The sequence below is a fragment of the Branchiostoma floridae genome, chromosome 5 (assembly GCF_000003815.2).
Source record: "Branchiostoma floridae strain S238N-H82 chromosome 5, Bfl_VNyyK, whole genome shotgun sequence".
NCBI classification, from domain to species: Eukaryota; Metazoa; Chordata; class Leptocardii; order Amphioxiformes; family Branchiostomatidae; genus Branchiostoma; species Branchiostoma floridae.
In genome coordinates this window covers 17,520,527-17,542,923 of record NC_049983.1, presented here as the reverse complement: position 1 = coordinate 17,542,923, position 22,397 = coordinate 17,520,527, and the positions used below count along the sequence as shown (strand labels likewise).

General features: G+C 41.1%; 1 protein-coding gene across 5 annotated transcripts in view; it reads left to right on the top strand.

Annotated features, from left to right (window-relative positions):
- LOC118416809 (neurofilament medium polypeptide-like) overlaps positions 1–22,397 on the top strand; it is a 23,355-nt gene extending 958 nt beyond the window's left edge. Inside the window, exons 2-10 of one of the 5 annotated variants that reach the window (XM_035822066.1) lie at positions 5,308–5,412; positions 7,787–7,861; positions 9,063–9,164; positions 10,878–11,369; positions 13,850–14,000; positions 14,514–14,703; positions 21,052–21,239; positions 21,507–21,700; positions 22,047–22,397. In XM_035822066.1, the coding sequence (XP_035677959.1) occupies positions 5,308–5,412; positions 7,787–7,861; positions 9,063–9,164; positions 10,878–11,369; positions 13,850–14,000; positions 14,514–14,703; positions 21,052–21,239; positions 21,507–21,700; positions 22,047–22,166 (1,617 nt within the window). In that variant the 3' untranslated portion in view covers positions 22,167–22,397. The remainder of the gene's footprint in view (positions 1–5,307; positions 5,413–7,786; positions 7,862–9,062; positions 9,165–10,877; positions 11,370–13,849; positions 14,001–14,513; positions 14,704–21,051; positions 21,240–21,506; positions 21,701–22,046) is intronic. The other 4 variants (XM_035822068.1, XM_035822067.1, XM_035822069.1 and 1 more) reach the window with 4 other exon arrangements.

Sequence of the window (22,397 nt, the reverse complement as noted above, 5' to 3'; positions counted from 1 at the left end):
AATGTTCGCGGTGGATTAATGTTCGCGGTTTTTGCAGTGACCACTTTACCGCGAATTTAAAACCACCGCGAAAATTTATCTATTCTGATATTAGATTGCAGTCTATGGTGTTACCGCGAACTTAAATCCACCGCGAAAAGTCCTTTTTCCCGCTACCGCGAAATTAAATCCCCGCGAACTTAAATACATTTACAGTATTCTTGACATCTATGTGTTAGAAAGATAATAAAATGACTGTCATAGTACTTCTGTTTTCTGAAGAGCTCCGTTCAAATTACTAATTTAGTAGGTTTGCAATTAGGTTATTCTGATATTCTACTTTATTTCATGTGGTGCACCCAAAGTTATTTTGGTGCACCCAATTTTCTAGGTTGGGTGCACCAGTGCACCTATTCCCAAAAATGAATTTCGAACCCTGTTGTGTTTCTACTTGGTTTCTGGTTACCCAATCGCCCCTAAACCTGCCGACCTCGGTGACCCGAGCCTTTGACTGCTAGCTATAGCAAGTCACATCAATTTTGAGATCTGACATTTAGTCAATTACCATGATGATGTAAATGTTGTAGGATCATTTTGCAGCATGTTCTCCTCAATTCTGTTTCCACTCGTTGGATCATTTCGGCTGAAATCTAAAAACAAAAGAAGAAAAGAATACCTACCTACTGATGCTATCTTTTTCAGGATTATAACCACAACAATAATTGTGTAGATCCTTCTAGTATGTAGATGCTGCTTGCCAAAAGAAAAGCTACATAGAAGTGTTTGTCTGGAAGGCTAGGTACAGCATGTCAGTTTTGCTTCTGCTGTGTGAAATGTCCTCCAACCATTCCAGCCTTAAGTAATTAAAACTCGCTTGCTCTACAATATCCATGTCACATTTGCTGATTCCCTGCACAATTCCGTAGTGTGTGGAATCGGTTTCCTATATATAAGCAAACTACATCCATTACAGGTACTATTACTTACTGCCCTAAGCTAAGGTGAAAAACGAAAACACATTAATTTCATTCAGTCAGGCTTCAATAGTTTTGCTTCCATTCTGTTTTACTGAGTTGCAATTGTAAGTTAATCAGGCATTGAAGAATCATGTATAAAAATATGATTTACTTGCACAGTAAATCAGCAAGGAGATCGCAGGTCATGCTGGTATTGCACATATAGAATGTCAGGTGGAAAATGAAATTAAATGAAAGGAAATAAACTGTTTCTGGGGTATTGTAATTGTGTAAAACCATTCACAATTTTGTCCATCTTCAAATTTGGAGGTGTAGAAGATTAGATTTTTTACCTCATCATATATTATGTTAGATGTAAGGTTCCCAATCACTGAGGATTTATTGCCCAGCAAATGCATAGGTTCAAACCTGACTAGAACTAGAGTTCGGCGACCTCATACCTCCATGAAAATTTAGAGCTTTCGTAAATTTCATGCAATTGACTAGCACATTAACATAATTTATGCATGGTATTGTTCATCATTGACTAACGTACACATGTCACCATTATAAAATTATCATTATTAATCATAAAGCGTTTTTGCAATTTTTACATAAATTATGCAAATAAGTTCCTCATTACCATATTTGGTATCTGCTTATATTCCACCTATCATAGTTAACATGTGTTACATTTATTGAAGTCCAGTTATTGAAAACAATGGAATTATACAATTTCCTCATTAATCATGCAAATTAAGTCCTCATTTGCATAAAATGTATATCATTATGAACATATTTGCCTAAGGTACCCGCATGCCTAGTATGATGCCAATCCATCAATCCTTTCTGCAGTTATCCTCTTTAGAATGTCTTGACAAAAACGCCCCTGCAGTTCCGCAATTAAATGTTAGGGGGCTGAAACCTGCCCCACTTTGTCATGACACTGCAAGCTATCTACCAGCCAAATGTCAAGACCATATCACATCCAGGACAAGAGATACATTGAAAAAACTGCCATGATATAATATCCTCATTAATTATGCAAATGTACTCCTATTTTGCATAATTAGTATTTAATCTTGTACAAAATTGTCTAAGGTACCTACATACCAAAAATGATGAAAATCCGTTGTTCCCTTCTTGAGTTATCCTCGTCAGAAGTTTTTGACAAAAATGCCCCTGCTATTCCCAAACTAGACATCGTCGGTCAGCCTGTACTGTAGAGCGGGAAGGAGAGATCCTCACTAAGGCTGGTGACGTAGCGGACTACTTCAACTCATTCTTTACGCAGAAGGTGAACTCTCTGAGAGCAGGGTTGGACTCGCAAACAAACGGGGACCTTCTCCAGCTGATAAGGGATAAGGTCATGGTGGGAAAGGACTGTAGTTTTGACTTTCAACTGACACATTGGGAACAGATCCACAAACACCTTCTGTCCTTATCTGATGGGAAAGCTACTGGACTTGACAATGTCGACAACAAGCTGTTAAGGTTGGCTGCCGATCAAATTGCCAGACCACTTTGCTACATCATAAACTTATCGCTCATTACCTCTGAGTATCCGACGGCATGGAAAAGAGCCAAGGTTGTTCCTCTGCCCAAGTCGGCTACGACTCGCTTAAGCGGGCCGAACAGCAGACCAATAAGTCTCTTACCTGCTTTCAGTAAGGTGATGGAGAAAGTTGTGAGTTCTCAAATATCGGACTATTTCATAGTGAATGACCTGATGTCACCCCACCAACACGCCTACAGAAAACATCACTCGACATGCACTGCACTCTTGCAACTAGTAGATGACTGGTATCGTAAGATCGACCAGGGTAACATCGTCGGGGTCATATTCTTGGATTTTTCCGCTGCCTTTGACTTGGTGGATCACAGCTTTCTGTTACAAAAACTGGCGTGCTACGGTTTCTCAGACACAGCAGTGCATTGGATGGACAGTTACCTAGCTGGAAGAGAACAGTGTGTACACTTCAACGGCACGAACTCACCGTTTAGGGAGGTTAATTGTGGCGTACCCCAAGGTAGTTGCCTTGGCCCCCTGCTGTTCACAATATTTACAAATGACCTACCTTTTGCCGTGAGGGAAACGATCCCCGAAATGTATGCAGACGACACATCTGCATACACGTGCTCACCATCAGTGGAGACAGTAACGGTCAATTTACAGGAAGATTTGAATAATATATGTAACTGGGTGAGGCTAAACAGACTGTTCTTGAATGCAAGTAAGACAATGTGTATGTTGCTTGGGAGTAGACCCAAAATGTCAAAGAAACCGAAACTCACCTTGTTTGCTGACGGATGCCCTATACAACAAGTAACAACAATGAAGCTACTTGGGAGCACCTTGGATGAGTGTCTCACGTGGGACCGCCATGTAGAAGAAACCATAAAGAAAATGGCTAGGTCCCTGGGCGCCATCAGAAGGAGTGCAGCATACTTGGATCAGTCCTTAGTAAAAATGTTAACAGAAACACTTACCTTGCAACATCTTGACTACTGTGCAGCGGTTTGGGCTTCTACTACACAAAAGAACATCACCGCGCTACAAGTGATGCAGAATAAAGCAGGCAGACTTACCTTGGGAACTAATCGCACCCCGATCAAGCATATGCACAATGTCTTATCATGGTTAACTGTGAGCGAAAGACTCTATGTAAGCAGCATGTGTACATTTCACAAGGTACTCCTTGCCAGGGAGCCGTCTTCATTGTACAGTAGACTACATTTGGTATCGGACCAGCATAGTTATCACACGAGACACGCGGCACGGAAAAACTTAAGAACTGAAAAACCAAAAACAAATAGCCTGAAAAAATCCTTCACATATAGAGCAGCAACAGATTGGAACAAACTATCACATGAGCTGCAAACTGCGAACACATCCAGGATTTTCAGACGGCAGCTGGTGAAACATATGCGAGACTTAGCTAAAGACACATGAGGGGCTGGATGATTGATGATTATTGGATAAGGCACATGTGTTTTTGTTTAATGATTTTTTTATTGACATGTTGTATGTGTGTATGTTGCAAACTGTATGTGTTTATGTGTATTACTCCTGGAAGATTAGTTGCTGCATTGTTATGTTAACAACTAAAGGAGTGAATGAACAATAAACAATAAACAATAGACGCTAGGGGGCCTAAACTTACGTAATTTTTTCCTGAGCACAAGAGCTATCTAATACTTAAAAATCTTGACCATAGCATGTTCAGAACACCGAGATAGCAAAACCGGAAGTTGCGCTGCAGTATCAAGGCCACACACCAGGGGGCCCAAAATTGACCTTGACCTTCGTCTTCCCAACCCCTACCTACATACCAAATATCATCGTAGTCCATCAAGAGGTTCTCAAGTTATGATGACCACAAATATGCGGACACACAGACACACACACAAACACACAAACACACAGACAAACACACACACAGACACACTCAAAACTATACCTCCATTTTTTCATGGAGGTAATTACTGGGCAAGAAAGACAGTAGAATTAAGCTGTGCAACTGATAGTGATAATTTTATTTACGTTTTTTGGGGGGGGGGGGGGGAGGCTGTTCAGCATTCACAGCCAGGGCTGCCCAACTATAGCTAGCCTTTCTTCAGTGGAACTGCGGGTATAGAAATCATGTGAATATGATGACATTTCTACCAGGTTGACAACACTATAATACTTTCTTAATTTTGAATCATACATTGTCATTGAGTTCATTCAACTTCAGGTAGTAGTCCTAAACCAATTTTAAAGGGTACATATATAAGTATATACATTTTCAACCTATACTATATGTTTAAAATACAATGGTAATTAAGTACAGAAATCTAATTGTTGACTGAATGAGAGCTTTGATTATAGTTCACCTGACATTAGTCTATATTGTTTCTGTTGTACCTTAAACTAAGATTTGTTCTATTTTTTGTTTCGCAATATATATGTAATCAATCATTAATGTAAGATGTTTAGACTTAGCAGAAAGTAGTGATTCTAAGATGCCTGTCTTTCAATGTCAGACCCAGAGGTAACCTTTTCTATTCCATTTTGTTTTATTCCATCTGTAATGATTTGTTGCTGTTTTTGTTGCTTGCTATGTAGTAAAAAATTGTATCAGGACTTGAAACTTAATTTTTATAGGTCACAAAAAATAACTCTACTGTAATACACTGCCTAAAGGATTTCAAGTTTTATCAAGAACCGCATCTAGAGCAAAAGTTGTTCTGTCGTTTTCCCAGCCTTTTAAGCAACACGTTTACATGTAACATGTTTCCAGTCCTGACTACAATGTCATGTCCAATGTCATGGCTAGCTTCTTGTGTTGGGTGTGTGCAGCATATTCAAACCTTCCTCCTTTTGTGGCAGGCGCTAGAAGCCATGGCAAGACAAGGGACAATAGTTCTGCCGGCAGACATGCATAGAGGTGGTGGCGACGCAAGACTGCAAAATACAGATGAACTAGTTAGAATGGTACTGGCCTGCATGAATTCTCTCTGTCCATTTGTAAAGAACATTAGTTGCGAGTCTCTAGAAATCTTCAATGTCTTCTTGTCTGCTGTGACCTATTGCTTTCACTTCAGAGAACGCCATAAACAATGGTGGACCAGGGTTTTAGAACATTTCAAGTCAAAACAGTAATTTCCTGAGGCTTGAAGTTGAATTATGATAATCAATTCAACAGAATGTACCAAACACAGGTTGTTCGTGCTGTCTCCAGCTTTAAAATTTGTTAGTCTCACTTTCTGTTTGGAAGCCTATGTTGTTATAATTTTAACCTGGAGTCCTGCCTTGTTAACTTTGGTCCACTCCTGACAGTGGCTACTAGGGCTGGGTACCGGTACGGTGAACCTGTACAAAACCGTTTTTTCTTATTGGACCGGTCCGGAAAAACCGGACCTGAAAAAAATTGGTGGACCGGATGTTGGACTATTAGAAAATAAAAGGATTATATGATCAAGAATGCACACATTTTGGGGCTTACCGGTCAAAGAAAACAACGAGAGCGAAGCAGGTAGAGTTTATAAATTATAGTCATTTCTACAAAGTTTCCCAGTCAATCGTACAGAGGGAGTTAGTCTTGCAGGATTGTAGAATGCCAATGAGAGTCAAATACTCCACAAAACATACTATTTGTCTAGCGAAATGTACCATTGTTTTTAGTATCGTCCAGTCACATGCTCTCACATACTGAATCAGGTTCAGGTCCAGACCTGAACCTGATCCTCTGGACCTGAACCGGACCTGGACCTGAATTTTCTGTACCGGTACCCGGTACCAAACCAGACCAAAGCTAACACGGCAGGACGGAGGGATGGTAGCCTGACTAAAATCGTGCCCCTAGCGACCGGCCCTGCAATTGCTGCCACCCTAACCACAGCCAGCGAGAGGTTGTGTAAACACAGGCTAGGGGGATGGGTTCTGGAGACAGCCCTCTCACAACCTTAGAATAAACCTTTCTTTCAATCATCCATTCATTCATTCATAGTTCTTAGGTTTTAGAAATTCCCTTTATTCCTGTAACATGTACTAATGTTGTGCTGCACAGCCTGTTGAATTAATTATATACTAGACTGTCCCTCTTTTGCCATCCTCCTAGGCAGGGACATCCAACATGGAAACTGCCTGTCTGGATGTACCCTGCTCTTTCAACCGTCACCCTTAGTTCCTGACTGCCCTGCTTATGAATATTTAATGAGCTTATCCTTCGACGAGACCACTTTTGAAAACTGAAAGGCTTATCCCTGATTGGCTGACAGCTGGTTTTGGGGGGATGTCCACAGGAACTATAAGAGTGATGGTTGAAAGAGCAGGATACATCCAGACAGGCGGTTTCGCTGTTGTATGTCCCTGCGTAGGAGGATGTCTCTTGCATGTCAGTCCAGCCATATTCAGCCTATATTCCCTGCTAGCTGTCAATAGAAGTTTTGGAGTGAATTACAGCTTAACATTACAATCCTGGGCCCTTAGCCTGGGTACCTCTGTAGTGGCCGCTGGCTCAATGATATTTTCACTTGCTCCATGGGTAGCAAAGGAAAAGATAGAGCCAGCTGTTACTCAATGATATTTTCACTTGCTCCATGGTTAGCAAGGGAAAAGATAGAGCCAGCTGTTACTACGATGGATGGTACCCAGCTGGCTACAAGGCCCAAGGCTAGACTTCAGCTCTGTCTACTACTTCTCTGCCACCACTTTGCCATTGCTTGTGTAGCCCCCTGTGTTCTACCATGAATTGTTGGTCTGTCTCTCTAACCATTGGCTTCATGTACCCCAGTGCCTTCCTGCCCCCATCTAACCACAAAACTCTTTTTCATTAACCCTAATATACCAGTAGAGTAGTGCTTTCTTTCCCTTTGTTTCCAGAGTGTTCGAACTGTGCATGTGCAGCAAGATGCATTGTGGGTAATATGTCAAAGGTGAAGGCCCCAAACTTAAAAACTGAGTTCTTGCCGGGTCACCTCTCTACAGAGGATGAACTAAACTGAACTGAAATTGCTTAGACCATGCTTAATACATTGTGTTTTCTTTATGTCTCAGGTGCCTTTAACGTTGATGTACTACCCACAATGCACCATGTTGTGCATGTGCAGTTTAAGCCATTAACCAGCTTATTGTATGTTCGTATGTACTCATCCTTCTTTCATCCATCCTATGGTCAATCACTTTTTCTTTCTGTCCATAGGCAGAATTAAAAGGATGAATCATTGATAAACCAATCAAAGAATGTCTTTTATCCACATGAAGTCTCTTCCATGTAGGTGGCTATTTACATCTGTTCACTGACAATACTGCTTCAAACTTTGCTGTATGGGTTGACTTTTTATTTCCTTTTCCTTCAATTTTCAAGGAAAATGGAACTTCTCCTGTTTATCAAGTGACTAGCAGGGAAGGAGCCAGGCAACTCAGGGAAGGAGTTACAGAGGTAGATACTTTTTAATCTCTGTTTTCTTTTCACTTTGTTGTGTGAATTAACACTGAATAAAGGTACATTATGTTTGTACTTTGCATGTTGGTTAGGCAGTAGACCAAAGTAAAAAAGTAATGTCAGTTGTACTTATAAAATGATTTGTGTTAACTAGTACCAGACAAAGTTTTACTGTAATGTTAGTGTTAGTATATGCATAAAAACACAAATTCTAAGTTGTTGTATGTTCTTCTTCTTTTATTGAACTCAAAAGTTGAAGTTTTTATCTGTTAAAATCTGTACTTAACTTCAGTAATCATACAATCAGTTACTTTAATTTATTATATTTAGAATGACAAACTTATTTGAGCTGGTATGCTCTTTTTATTTCTTACCATATTGTGCCAGAAGAACTGTCTTTTCTTTTCTTTTCAGTGATATTTGTGTGTTCTTACTGATATTAATATGCTGCTAAGTGAAATCATATGTCCAACTTATAGTTTTTAATAAGTACTGGTTACTTTGAGCTTGTAAAGGCACTAGGAAGGTTGACTTACATCTAGTCATCAAATATCAACTAAACTTTTAAAAGTTAATACTAAATAGTTTCTTGTCATGACATGCAGGAACATATAACAATAACAAGAAACATGTTTCTCAACATCAAAGTCCTCCAACATGTACATTCTTGCCTAACAGGCTTGCAGCTTGTATTACTGTACAAATGGTGAAATAGACAACAATCTAACCTTCTGAGGACATTAGCGCTGGCTATCCGTTTGCCAATGAAATCACTCTCCAAGCAGAGGTTAGGTTGCTGCCGTTTTTTGACATTTTTATGCATGTTTTTTTTTTAATCGGACCTCTAGGCTGTGAGACATCAAGAAACAAGCACAAAATAGAAAGCCCAATAAAAACTCCTCAAAGAGCCGGAGCCCAACTCTGCTTGGAGAGTAAATGAAGTCAGGAACGTCCCAGTGCCAAGGCACATGTCTGCCTGTTGTCCCTATGAAGCTACCAGCCAGTCATGTCATATCTTGACTAAAACAGGTGACGTGATTGGTTGGCAACTTTTACTGCAGGCTTGGTAAGCAAGAATATGCCATCAACTGTGGAAAATGTCTTTCCCAGTGCAAAATGACCAGTCTTAGCAGTTTATATAACCAGCCTATCACTCCTCTACACTCCCTGCCATGTTGCCGACATGTTATTTTTCCAGGACAACGCCTCCATGTGCTCGGAAGAAATGTCTCTGTACCCGATTGACGTTCGGGTTTTTCTCGAGGACAGCATCGAAGCGCTGGCGGGAAGCATCCAATGGGTGTGTTGGCATGTGGTCGTCCCGTGGTTTTCGTGCCCGTGGCCCCCTCCCCTTTTTTGTTAACATTGGTTGTATTGTAGTAGTGGCTGTCCTATGTTATGGCTTGCAGGTGCCTGCATGGTTGTGTCCTGTGTACTGATGACGATGTTTCGTTTTCTCCAGGTAGTTGGTAGAGTGGCTGATTTGCATGCGGCTGGTGATTGTGGTTTCAGTTCATTGTTCCTCCACCCCCCCCCCCCCATATTATTATTTTTGTATATGCTTAGGTTTTGTTTTTTTGCCTGATTTAGTGGTGAAAGGCAACATAGTTTGTAGTCATAGAAACAAAATCTTTATGGTGTAACTAGCTGACTACTGCCTACCCCTGCTTTGTGATCCCTGCAGCAGTATAATCAAACCACGAATAGTGAAAGGTTTTTTTTTACAACATATAGAACATGAAAGGATACTTGCATATACAAGTTATCTTGTCCTGGTGTCACTTAAGACAAAATAATTTTTTTTAAATTCTATCTTGCTAGACTTAGATTGGAAATAACATACATAATTTTGTCTTGCCAAAAGCTTTTGATTGACTTCTGAATCGAATCTCCTTTTTTTCAAAGTCAAAGCAAAAAAAGGTGTTCAAAGCTATATATTTGTACAATATTTTCTCCTGAACAAAAGTCTTTTCCTAAGTAGGTTATAATACTGTAAATGAATGTACAAAATTTAGGAAAGTAAATTTGCTGGGATTCGATTTCGCGGTAGCTGGAAAATGGACTTTTCGCGGTGGCTGTAAGTTCGCGGTAGCACTATGCACTGTAGTCTCTTACTGCCATGAAAGAATGTTTGCGGTGGTTGTAACTTCACGGTGAAGTGGCCACCACGAAAATCGCGAACATTAAACCACCGCGCAAGTTTCTGCATTTACAGTAATACACTACGGATTGCTTGATGCATACTGTTGGTTTCTAAGATGGGAAATTTGACACCTTGTATCATCTTTTCTATCATTGTAAAACTTGGTGATTAGGATGCATGCATGCATACAGGTGGGATTATAGTATAAAACAACTTTCCACATGTCAATACTCCCTCATTTGAATAACACTTTAAAAGTCTGCTATGGTACCCATACCTCTAAAACACCATTCATACCAGGATTCGTAAATTGGAATTCATCCAGATGTGATCTTGATTTGTGAATGGTCCCAATATCTACCTAATCCACCTCCTCAGTTGATACCCTGGAAACCAGACTTTTAGCCAGGGCTGGCAGAGAGAGTTAGCCAGTCTAGCTAGGCCGGCAAACTGACAAATCCCTGGAGTGCTTATCTAAGGTCCTCCGGAAGACATGCCTTGGCTCCCGAACAGATTCTCTGCCGGCCCTGGCTGAAAGTCTGGTTTCCAGGGTACTCAGTTGAAATCGGAGGATCAAAACGGGATCAATCTTGTGCGTAGGTGAATCCTAATTTGCCAATCTTGGTGTGAACAGGGTCCTAGGGATTGATTAAGAAGGGTGGAAGAAGGAAGGTGTCAAATCTAGAAGTAGAGTTGACAGAATTTCAGAAAGGACAACACTTTTACCAACTCCCTCATGCACGTTACTACTAGCAACTCCAGCGGTGGCTGCTTATAACCAGTTTTAGCTAGCTAGATAGGATAATCCTTTATAATGTGAATGTTTCCAACCTTAACTGTGACCCTTGTTGTGCTCTCTCCTGACTCCAGGTGGATGAGACAGACGACGAGTACGAAGGGTACTGCTATCCCGTGGACCCCTTCGCCATCCAGGTCCTCCCGCTGCCGGGCTCGGAGACGGCCCGCGCCTGCGCGCACTACGCCGCCAAGAAGACGCACCAGGCCATGGAGAGGACTCACGAGGTCTACGTCCGCGGGAAGGAGCGCTGGGGGGAGGTCTACGTCAGGGGAAGGGAGAGAGTGGGGGAAGCTTACGTACACTCGAAGGAAAGGATGGGAGAAGCTGCCGTCAAGGCCAAGGACAGGGTGGAGTGGGCCGTGGTCGGCACCAGGGAAGCCGTGGGGGAGACCCTGGTCAGGAGCAAGGAGGCCATGAGGAAAACTAAGGAGGCCATGGGGGAAACCATGAGGGAAACCAAGCAAGTGGTGGCAGAGAAGGTGGAGCACTCCAAGGAGGTGATCGAGAGAGGGGTGGAGAGGACCAAGGAGGTCGGCAAGAAAGTGGTGGAGGCACTGTGGAAGGTGAGTTGGTCTTAAAGTTATATTCCACCCCCGATGAGTGAATGGCACATTCTAGAATTATGATGCTAAAAACATCACTGAATTCTGATTGGCTAATCATACAGAGCGCCTCAACCAAGAAGTATTTCTGAACTCTGATTGGCCAATAACGCACATTTCAGAATTATGATGCTAAAAACATCTCTGATTTCTGAACTCTGATTGGCCGATCACACAGGGCAACCTGACCTGACACATTGTAACAGACAATAGGAGGCGTTCAATGGGTATATAAGTACCAGTGACATCACTCTTTGTCACTTCTTGAAAAAGACTTAGTTGAAACGGGTTGAATATCAGAGTCTATGTCATCATCGATCCATCCCTTATTGACATGTTAATAAAGGTTAGACATCCAGGTGATTAGCCAAAACTATGAATTGATATGTAAATAAGATGAGGAGACAGCTCAATTGAAGACAACTTCAGGACAAGTGTAAGAGTAAGCTCCTATTGTTTGAGCATCCTGTTGGACTTGTCCTGTCTATAACATCTGACAAGTTCAATCCAGTAGCTTGAGTAATCATTGCTTTTGCATATTTTGTATATCATTACCTGGATGTCTAACCTTTATGAAGGAATGAAGGATCGATACGGTAAAGTTTGCCTAAAGCCAGTGAAGAGTCTTGAGAACACCAGCAAGAAGATTGTAGACTATGGGAACCGTCTATGCCTCAGATTGCAGTGCCTCAAGGTAAAGCAAAGTGCACTTGTAATGGCAAAATTCTGAAACTTAAGAATTTTTTGGTCAAGAATTAACAAAAAATCATATGGGACACCTGTTATACTGTTATGGGAAAGGCAGGCCTCATTGTCTTGTGTCTTGCTTCTCCTTGAATGCTGTGCAGTTGGCAATCTGCCTTCAATAATTGCATAATATGTCTGGATAAATACAAAGGTTCATGTAAGGGTAAGGATTCATTTGCTATGTAACATGACTGTGTGTATGTATAACATAGTATACAGTAGTGACCCTTGGCCCATGTACCATCCCCTTGCTGTTTTGGGTTGTCATAGCACCAAGTATGATGTGTTTACAAACGGCTTATCAGTTACGTAAGCTAGACTGTTGCATCATCGTCCTGTAGGTCATAAGTTGTATTGTGCACAGGGGTCAACCTGGGGTCACGTGCTAGTGAACACAGTTTTAATCCAAAATAATCAAATATATTATATATATTAAAAGAACAGTGAAAGTCTGTCAGTATAGCTTCAAACCTTGACCCCTCTGGGGACACACAAGTTGATATCAGGCCTATATTTATAACAACAGGAATAGAAAGCCATTTGCCAAAGTGTGGTGTCGGGTTTCCCCTGAGCAAATAGAGGCAGGTATGTTGTAACAAGGCGTGGTGATGTGGTCCGAGGCCGCTGAAAACCTTAAAGCCAAATCAGGACACACATGACATGGTGGTGTGACCGTCATGTGGACGGAAGCCTTGTGGTCAGGGTGAGGAAGTAGCCAGGTTGTGGTGGATGTCGTTGCATACAAAACAGGGATATTATGGAGAGGGGCTGAGTGATGTCGCAGCAAGCTCACGTCGAGACGGTGGTGGTGGTGATGTGGGCGGTACCATGAGGAGAAGGCATGCTGGAAAGTACAGGCCGAAACATGATACTCTCAGTCCTTATTTGTTTATCAGAGACGTAAGGAGAATTTTCCTATTGGCTTCTAGAATAACCATCACGATTTTTAAACTTGCTGTGAATTGTGTAGAAACAGTAGGACCATGTTTTTGTGTTTGAAGATTGGACTGATTTGGGGTATCTAGGCTACCATAAAAAGCAGGATTTGATATACAGCAGTGTGATCAATACTGCTGTCAGTGGAGACATTTGTTCTTATTGTCTCTATGCGAACATGTTTCAAATATTGATTAACTAGACACAGAAGCTGTTCAGGTCAAGGAATACATACAAATGATGGATATGACTTCATTACAATTCAGTATTATCAAACCCATATGCTGAGAGTATTCTCCTTGTGTTAAATAATACACTATCTTTATTGACGCAACAAATAGTATCATGATTGGTAATGTAGGTCAGTAGTGTTTAAACAAGCAGGTAAGAAAAAATATTCATGGACTGTATCTTTGAAATATAAAGTGCTGATGTACAAAATATCTTGTACAAGGTGACCTTGAGCTGTTACTAGCCCAGTTGCCCCCCTCCCCCTTATTGTTAGTTGTAGAATATATCTTTCATGTATATATTGAGGATTAATACAAAAATCTTGTACAAGGTGACCTTGAGGTTTTACTAACCCAGCCACCCCCCTCCCCCCTAGTTGATGCCCCACCATGCACTGCCGGAGTGGTTGAAGGATAATGAGTCTTCATGGACTGTACATTTGAAATATCAAGTGTTGACTCAGAAATCTTGTATAGTACAAGGTCCCCTTGAGGTGTTACTAACCCAGCCGCCCCCCTCCCCCCTAGTTGATGCCCCACCATGCACTGCCGGAGTGGTTGAAGGATAACGAGTACCTGAAGGGGAGTCACCGGCCGCCCATGCCCTCCTTCAGGTCCTGCTTCCGCTCCATGTTCAGGATTCACTCCGAGACCGGCAACATATGGACACACTTTCTGGGTGAGACACTGTTCTATATTCATAGTTAGGATATACAGGGCTCGAAATACCACCTGCATATGCAGGTTAGTGCAGGTAAAATTGGAGCTGTGCAGGTATTTCAAATGTCTACTTGCACCTAACCTGCACTGGTCCACGTACTGGGTTTTATACTGTAAATTATACATAAATGTCTAAAAGTAACACACACCTATGATGTAGGTGTATGTGGATTGTTATTAGCTGTGTTGACTTAACACCTATGAAGTATAAAAGTGTTTTAAGTTAAAGTGTATAAAAGTATCAAAATGTGTATAAAGTACATAGCAACTAAGTCATCATTTTGCAAGGAATGGTGTTCACACAAATTGTTAACAGGTTTGTAAAATAAAGAGCAGTTTTGTTTTTTATACCCAATAGTTTGTAGAAATACACAACAAATTAATATACATTTTGTTTTACAGGTATATACATGTATTTGTCACTACAGGTATATCCTCACATTTCATGGCTCTCCTGTGTTATTTTTCCCAGGTTGCCTTGCGTTCATCGCGGTTGCCATCTACTTCCTGGTGAAGCGCTCGTCTGCGGACATGCACCACCCGCTGATAGAGAAGTTCGTGTGCGGAGCGTTCTTCCTGGGCGCCGTGCTGTGCCTGGGCTTCTCCTGGATCTTCCACACTGTCTACTGCCACTCCGAGAGGACTGCCAAGATATTCGGCAGGTGAGTGCTTTGGGCTAATCTCGAAGTATCAAAAGCTGCCAGAGGAGCGTATTTGGCTACCGTAGGAGGGCACTTACTCGGCAAGCACAATTTGATTAGGCAATTGTTTGTGTTTTCTGTGGTTAGACAGTGTTTTTGTGTAAAAGTGTGTGTTTGTGGTTGAAGAGTCTACTGGAACTCCGAGAGGGCTGCCAAGATATTCGGCAGGTGAGGCATTTTTGACGATGCTACAGATGTGGAGCCTAGGTGGGGAGTTATTGTTTGTGTTTTCTGTGGTTTGACAGTATTTTTACAATTAACTCATATGGTTTAAGTATACTTCGAATGAAACAACAAGATTAAGCCCAAAAATAAACCTCGAGTAGAACATAAGTTGAAACTTGACATATAGGTTTGGAATTTTTTTTTTCTGCGGTTTGACAGTGTTTTTGTGTACTGTAATTCTTGATTTTATTGCGGTAACTTAATTTTAGCGTTTTTAGCGCCCACTAGTCGAGCGCTAAATTTTCATTACGCGACTTTTTCATTACGCGAATTCACCACCGCCCCCCACCCTCTAATGTCGCGGCGCCGATTTCTGGTTTTGTTTATTATTTACTAATAGTATATACAGTCACGATCTAACTCTTATCCTTTACAAAAACGTGCACACATTACCCTAGTAATTCACACAGGAACAAGAAGTTCGTCGTTCTTCAAGAAATAAAACATATACTAGTATTTAAATGGAAAGTTTGTCGTCATTTCTTTTACAAAATGCAGTGAAAGCATGCTGACGCAAACAACACAAATTCGTTACGAGCTGAGCTGCATATTTACCAATTGCGTATTTATCAATATTATTCTACGCTACGATTTAGAAGTTTGTCCATAAAATATACAAAACAGTTCCGAAGTTCACGTTGTGCTACGATGTTACACAAGACTTAGAAAATGTCCGCGTCATCTTAGCGTGCAGACAACAACAGCAAAAATGGCGTTGCAGAAAAAAATACAAAGCCACTACGGAATATTTGGTGTAAATCTACGAATTTCTAGGCAGAAATACAGTCAAATTCATAGCGTCAAAGCCCAATATGTAAGGCGTGTTTTTTTTGAGCTACGAACAATTCGGAATTACAAGAATCCGCCGCCACCCAAGCGTACAAACAACAACAATCAAGTTTCAAAATGGCGCCGACCGTGCGCCGCATGGATCTCACAAAATTATTTCTGCCGAGGTAAACTACCGAGGGTTTTGGTAATATTCATGCTATTTTTTCACACATCCGACTGAAAATTTAGCGCCTCCTTCACAACGCTAAAATTAAGTGACGCGAGTTACTCCATTTTCCCAAAAACGCTATAATTTCCAGACGCGAGAATTTCAAGAATTACAGTAATACTAATAGTGTGTTTTGTAGTTAAAGAGGTAACTCAAGATGGGCTATCAAATGGATGGGTTGTTATGGAATTGAGTGTGTTTTTGACATTAAAGGGTCTTCACTTATAAAGGTCAAGACCCATAAAGATATGGTTAGATTCTGGGGCCCCCTGGTAGCTTTCCATGGCCCTCAGCAGAACTTCCATCATATGTTTTTGGACATGCAATGATCAGAAGTAGGGACTTAAATTCAGTGTCATTGTGTCTATCCTGGCCATATGGTAGAATATACAGAGATGGGAAAAAGATGGGTCCAGCGTCCAGTATTGACATGTGGGAAGACCTGGTACGATACAGACAACAAAACTGTCAAATACATGTCATTACATTGACAACTATTGAATTCTTTATCCTGTAACTGCTGATGTGAAAACCATCGGTTTTCAAGACAAATGCATTGACCTCTTTAGACACCACCACAATTATCTGAATTGTTTAAGTGTAATGATTAGCTGTATTTGTATGTATATTAGGCATCAACCAAAACTACAGAATAATGCAAACTATGTACCTTTAAAAAAAAAACAGTACACTAACATGATGGTACAATCAAAATAAATTACTGTAAATGCATTTAAGTTCGCGGAGATTTAATTTCACGGTAGCGGGGAAATGGACTTTTCGCAGTGGTTTTAATTTCGCGGTAGCACCATACACTGTAGTCTCTTACTGTTATGGATAAATGTTCGCGGCGGTTTTAAATTCACGGTGAGACCACGAACATTAACCCACCGCGAAAGTTTCTGCATTGACAGTATATGCCCTGGTTATTGTTTTTGTTGAACATTTGGCAATAAAAGTCGCTGATTGTGCGACTGCAGCAAATATGTTGTCCAATAGCGCCGGACTGACCCTTTATCCCATGCAGATTATGCTGCTAAACAAAATCAATACCTTTGTGGTTCCTAAGAGACTGATGACGTCAATGGTCGTCCCAGACTGTCGTCTTCTGCGCAGCTTCACTCTGTCAAACTGATGAGGGAAACGCAAATCAATGGTGCCGCCCTATTTCATCTAAAGCTGCCCCTGATTTATCTCAGGTCGTCGCCCTCTGGCCTCCTTTAAAGCCATCTGTGATAATCCACTCTATTTCTTATATTAGGAAAAATCACTGTCAAGTAAAGTGTGTATGGACTAGGAATGTTTGAAGCTTAATACTGGTGTTATATTGTATGGAAGAAGAAAGTTTCGTTGTTGCCATTTTTTTGCTTCACGGTATTTACATTTTGTAAGCGTGTGTTTCAACTCCTTCTTTGTGCATTTTCTAACCGTAATGTACTGTAGCCTGACTAAAATTGCGCTCCTACGAGAGATTGTGTAAACACAGGCTATAATGTACTGTAAAGCATGAATTGTTTGAGGTTTATTTTATTTTTTCAGTTTTCACATTGACCTCTCCTCTACAGAATCAAGACATCTCAAACATGTTTCCGTTTACTATTATTGTAACACAAAGATGTCCCAACTGCAACTTTATAACACTTGGAAAAGCTCTCCTACCTGTTATTGCAAAATTCATCAGTCCCTGCAAAAATAATGATTTAACAGTAATGTTGCATTTTTTTTTACTACCTACCCGGCCTCCCAACGAAATCCTTTCCCTTTTTCTCATAAGTAGAGTGCTCCACACTAAGCTTCATTCAGTGCTGGCCTTTTGAAAAGAGGCCAGTAAAGCTCTTTCTCACCTTCTGCACTCTGTGGTCCATGATTATGAAGATGTAGGTAAACTCCCGGTGACACGGCGCTCTGTTTTCATTAGGTTTCGGACAGGCAATCAGTGCAGAAGAGAAGTGGTATTAGGGATTCCTCTGTCACCATCACATGTAGTTAGGACGGTAAATGTAACCTGGAGGCCAGCCAAGCCCAACCAGTTCCCACTAGTTATAGTAAATACAGAAACATTCACAGTGGTTTAATGTTTCCGCGGGGGCCGCTTCGCCACGAACTTGAAACCACCACAAACTTTTTTCCATGGCAGTAAGAGACTACAGTGCATGGTGCTACCGCTAACTTAAAACCACCGCGAAAAGTCCCTTTTCCCGCTACCGCATAATTAGATCCCCGCACACTTAAATGCATTTACAGTAACTTGCTCCTGTTGCAAACTGGGGATTAGTGCAAATTGATAGGAATGTAAGAAGGTCAGAGGTTTCATCGTGGCCGGGTCTTTCCTAAAATATTAACATTTATCATGGTTTGTGTAACATTTATAATGGTTATAACATTATTAACATCATTCATTCATTTACTTGCGACGGCTTACCGAATATGATTATGGAATAATGTTGAATTATAAAATGGCCTTGGCTGAAGAGATATGATTTTGAAGGTTAAAGAAATTAGTTGGAAAAAACTTACGCTGCACAAAAACATTGAAATGTACGCAAATCTTTTGGACCCTCTTGGACATTCTGAGCTCCAAAATATGCGTCGTTTAACTTTTATCCTCACATCGTTTTCAGGTGAAGCATTAACCTTCATCCTGCTTAGGTTTGTTGTGAAGACGTAAACTCAGCAATATGAAAGTTACAAAATAATAAATGCACTACACTGTAGAACACTTGAGTAGCATACTGCAACATAAAAGCATTTTTTCTGACAAAAAGGTGTATTAAGAAATCTGGAGTCAAGATGTTTTAAGAAACCGATAAGGGTCATTTTGAGTCCAAACTGCTTGAAGATGGATCATTCAGGTATAATACCATTTTTGATAAGCATTTTGGAAGTACAAAATCTTCTGACAACAAGATGTCCAAGATGTGTTAAAAAAACCTAGCATGAGGGTCAATTTGGGTCCAAACTGCAAACCTATAAAAAAAACGTGACTCTCCATAAGAATCCGATAATGACTTCATATGGGTCAAGCCTCATGTGGTCCTACTTTTTACAGCCGGAAACACAAGTATACATAAATAACTAAGTATCTCACCATGGGGAGTTGTGCTTGTGAGCCTTAAACAAGTCATTAAGGAACTGTAGCACGTCATCCATTAGCCAGTACTGACACAGTGGGTAAATCTAATGGCGCCTAATGATTAGTTGATCGTGTCCAGTCGATGGTCCATTTCTTTTACACCTACATGTTTGGGGCACAGGGGTGAGCTCCCTTTCAAAGGCTTCTTCCTAAGTGGTGATACGTTTAAAGGATGCCCTGGTTGACCTATAATATATTTATGGAAAAAATCGGATATTAGCTAAAATGCTGTCATGGTTGAGGTTTTATGATCCATTGAAGTAGTTGGAAGCCTGTATTAAGGTGTGGTAATGTTTCTTCTGCAATATCTTTCTGGTAGAACCTTCAGCAGGGCTATGGCAGAGCAGTCAAAACGAGTCGTGCTTTGCGCTCACTCTGAGGTTACCAGAAATTTCCTTTTGTGACAGAGCCAACTGCCAACAGGGATCTATGACGTTTTCTGTCAGGAGACAGCTGATTGATTTTTCTCTGATGTGACTAGAATGCCGTCAATTTCCTGTGGTAAACTTATAGTATAAAGATTATGACTGGGTCCATAACAACTGCGGGAATGGATCTAGGCTGGCTTGGTGGGAAAATTGGGCATCTATTGGGGGTAATGCGTCGTGACCAATGATACGTTCTTGTTATCTGAATTTAGGTCATCTTCATCGCTCATTTTTTCCTCTACGGAGTGGTGATCTTTGACATGGCTGCAGCTTATATAATAAACACAATGCAGTTAGCCAGGGTCCTCTGGCAGTTAGGATTTGAGGGGTGGATGTTGTTTACCAGTAGTAGATTAAGAAATTTACCAGCCAACCTTTATGTAAAGAATAGTGATGTATCAGTCACTAATGGAGGTCCAAATTAAACCTAACCAAATCAAACCTAACAAGTCTTTGGACATTAATTCTAATCTATTTTTTTTTATCTTCCCTTGATAAAAGACAACAAATTTTCACTCAAATTGACAGAATGTAGAATCATGTGATTACTAGTGAAGATGATAATCCATCTGAATCTCTGATTGTCCTCAACAAACCGCTTTCAGTCATGTGATGGCAGCCAGGCCTAATGTACCATGCACTAGCTTATCTCTATAAGGGTACCAATAATGCCTTAGATAGCAGTTTCTGCATTGAACCAACCCTCTTTCAACCTCCTTGATTGAATGGCCTTGAAATGGCTATCTGTGATACAGGTTATCAATAACCTTTCAGTTGGTCTTATTACAAATGTGCGTGTCAAACACTGTGAATGTCATGGCCCCAACTCTGCCTCACGATCCAATATTCTCAAGTTCTCAATGTAAGCCCTGAGGACCAGGTCAGGTCTCAGGGTTCAAAACAACGTCTATTTTGAGAAATAAGCCTATTGATCTGCTCTAGCTAGTGCATTTTTAGCATAACGGGCCTACGCTATAATTTGCGACCACCACGCCAAAATGAAGACCACTACACTAGCGCAGTGGTACTTTGCTGTCATTTACTTGTTGGAAAATGTGGAATCAAATATGAAAAATGATGATAATAATGTTAGGCTGAAAATAAATTCTGGCTAGATCCCCCTGGCTAGTACACGTACAGTTACATTTCAACTCAGACAGAAGTAAATATGCAATTGCATCTGACTACTGAAGCGACTTGGCTTTTTATGGTGGTGTTGCTGTGGATGATTTATCGTACATGTGGTAGGGGCTCCCTATGCTCAACAAAGCTGGGGAGAATACTGCATTATCATGAAAGATCATTTTGTGTTCATGTATCAAATTTTCAACCAATATACTGGATCAAATTTTCAAATATTACTGTCGCCTTCTTCAGCATCAGTACTTGGCTATTGATCCTGAAGAAGGTGACAGTGATTGTTGAAAATTTGATCTGTGTATATTTTTGTGCTGGAAGTAAGTTTAGCATTGTACTAAGAAGATTGCATTGTTCATTAACCTTTTTTTTGTCTTTCCATGCAGGCTTGACTACTCAGGGATATCTCTGATGATCATGGGTTCGTTTGTGCCGTGGCTGTACTACACCTACTACTGCAAGGAGGTGGCACAGTACACCTACCTGGCTATAGTCATGGCGCTCGGAATCTGCTGTATCGTCATTTCGCTCTGGGAGAAATTCAGCGAACCCCGGTTTAGGGCCTTTAGGGCATGTGAGTACAACTTTAGTTATCCTTTAGTTAATGATTTCAGAAAAAAGGGTAATGTATGCTTGTGGGCAATATCTTTTACTCTTAACAGTATTTTCACCGCACACTTCTGTTAATTGCACGGAATTCCCAAATCCCAAACTGGTACGGTCCAACTGGATGACTCTGCATTATTGCACCATCCAGAAAATTGATGGTGCAATTGTTGTCTGCACGTATATCCTTCAACGATAGATGAGTTTACAGTATGTGTGTTTGTGTCCCCTGTAGGCATGTTCCTGGGGCTGGGGTGCAGCGGAGTTGTCCCCGTCATACACTATCTCATATCAGACGGCTTCAACATGGCGATCACCGCCGGCCAGGTGGGCTGGCTGGGCCTCATGGGGCTGCTCTACATCGTGGGGGCCGTCATGTACGCCACGCGCGTGCCCGAGAGATTCTTCCCAGGGAAGTTTGACCTCTGGGTAAGTATTAGGCACTGCGCTTTGTTTCGCACTAAAAAAAAAATCAACATAATACTGTTGCAACTGCATGTGATGTGAAAGGTGGCCAATATGTAGGTAATATGTGTATTCCAATGTGCAGTGGAGAATAGGTCGGTCATGCATATGGCCAGACTCAAATTTTAGGCCACATGGACACAGATTTAAGGTCACATGGACAGATTTAAGGTCACATGGACAGACATTTTAGGCTACATGGTCTGTGGAGGCTACATGAACTCAACAGCTTCTGCCCTAATGTTCCAATTGTAAATTTAGTACTTGTAGTCTAAAAGGAGTAATAATCTTGTGTTGTCTTCCCCCACAGTTCCACAGTCACCAGATATTCCACGTTTTAGTGGTCGCTGCTGCTTTCGTCCATTACCACGGGATGAACAAGATGGCGGACTACCGCTTCCACGCTGGGCCCTGCATAACGACACCGTAGACCGTGCCTTTTGTATACCTTTGACAGGAGCTGATGCTGAGATCGAGTTGACGCTACCTCTTTGTTACATGTATACAGTTTATGTTAAGGGAGGGTACCTCACTAGTATTAGACTGTGGTACGTCAGCGGCATTGCAGCGTTCCGAAATGAATTTGTCACAGTTACCCATCATGTTTTGAATATAACTCAAAACTTACAAGTATGAGTGAGAAAAAAAAACAAAACACAAA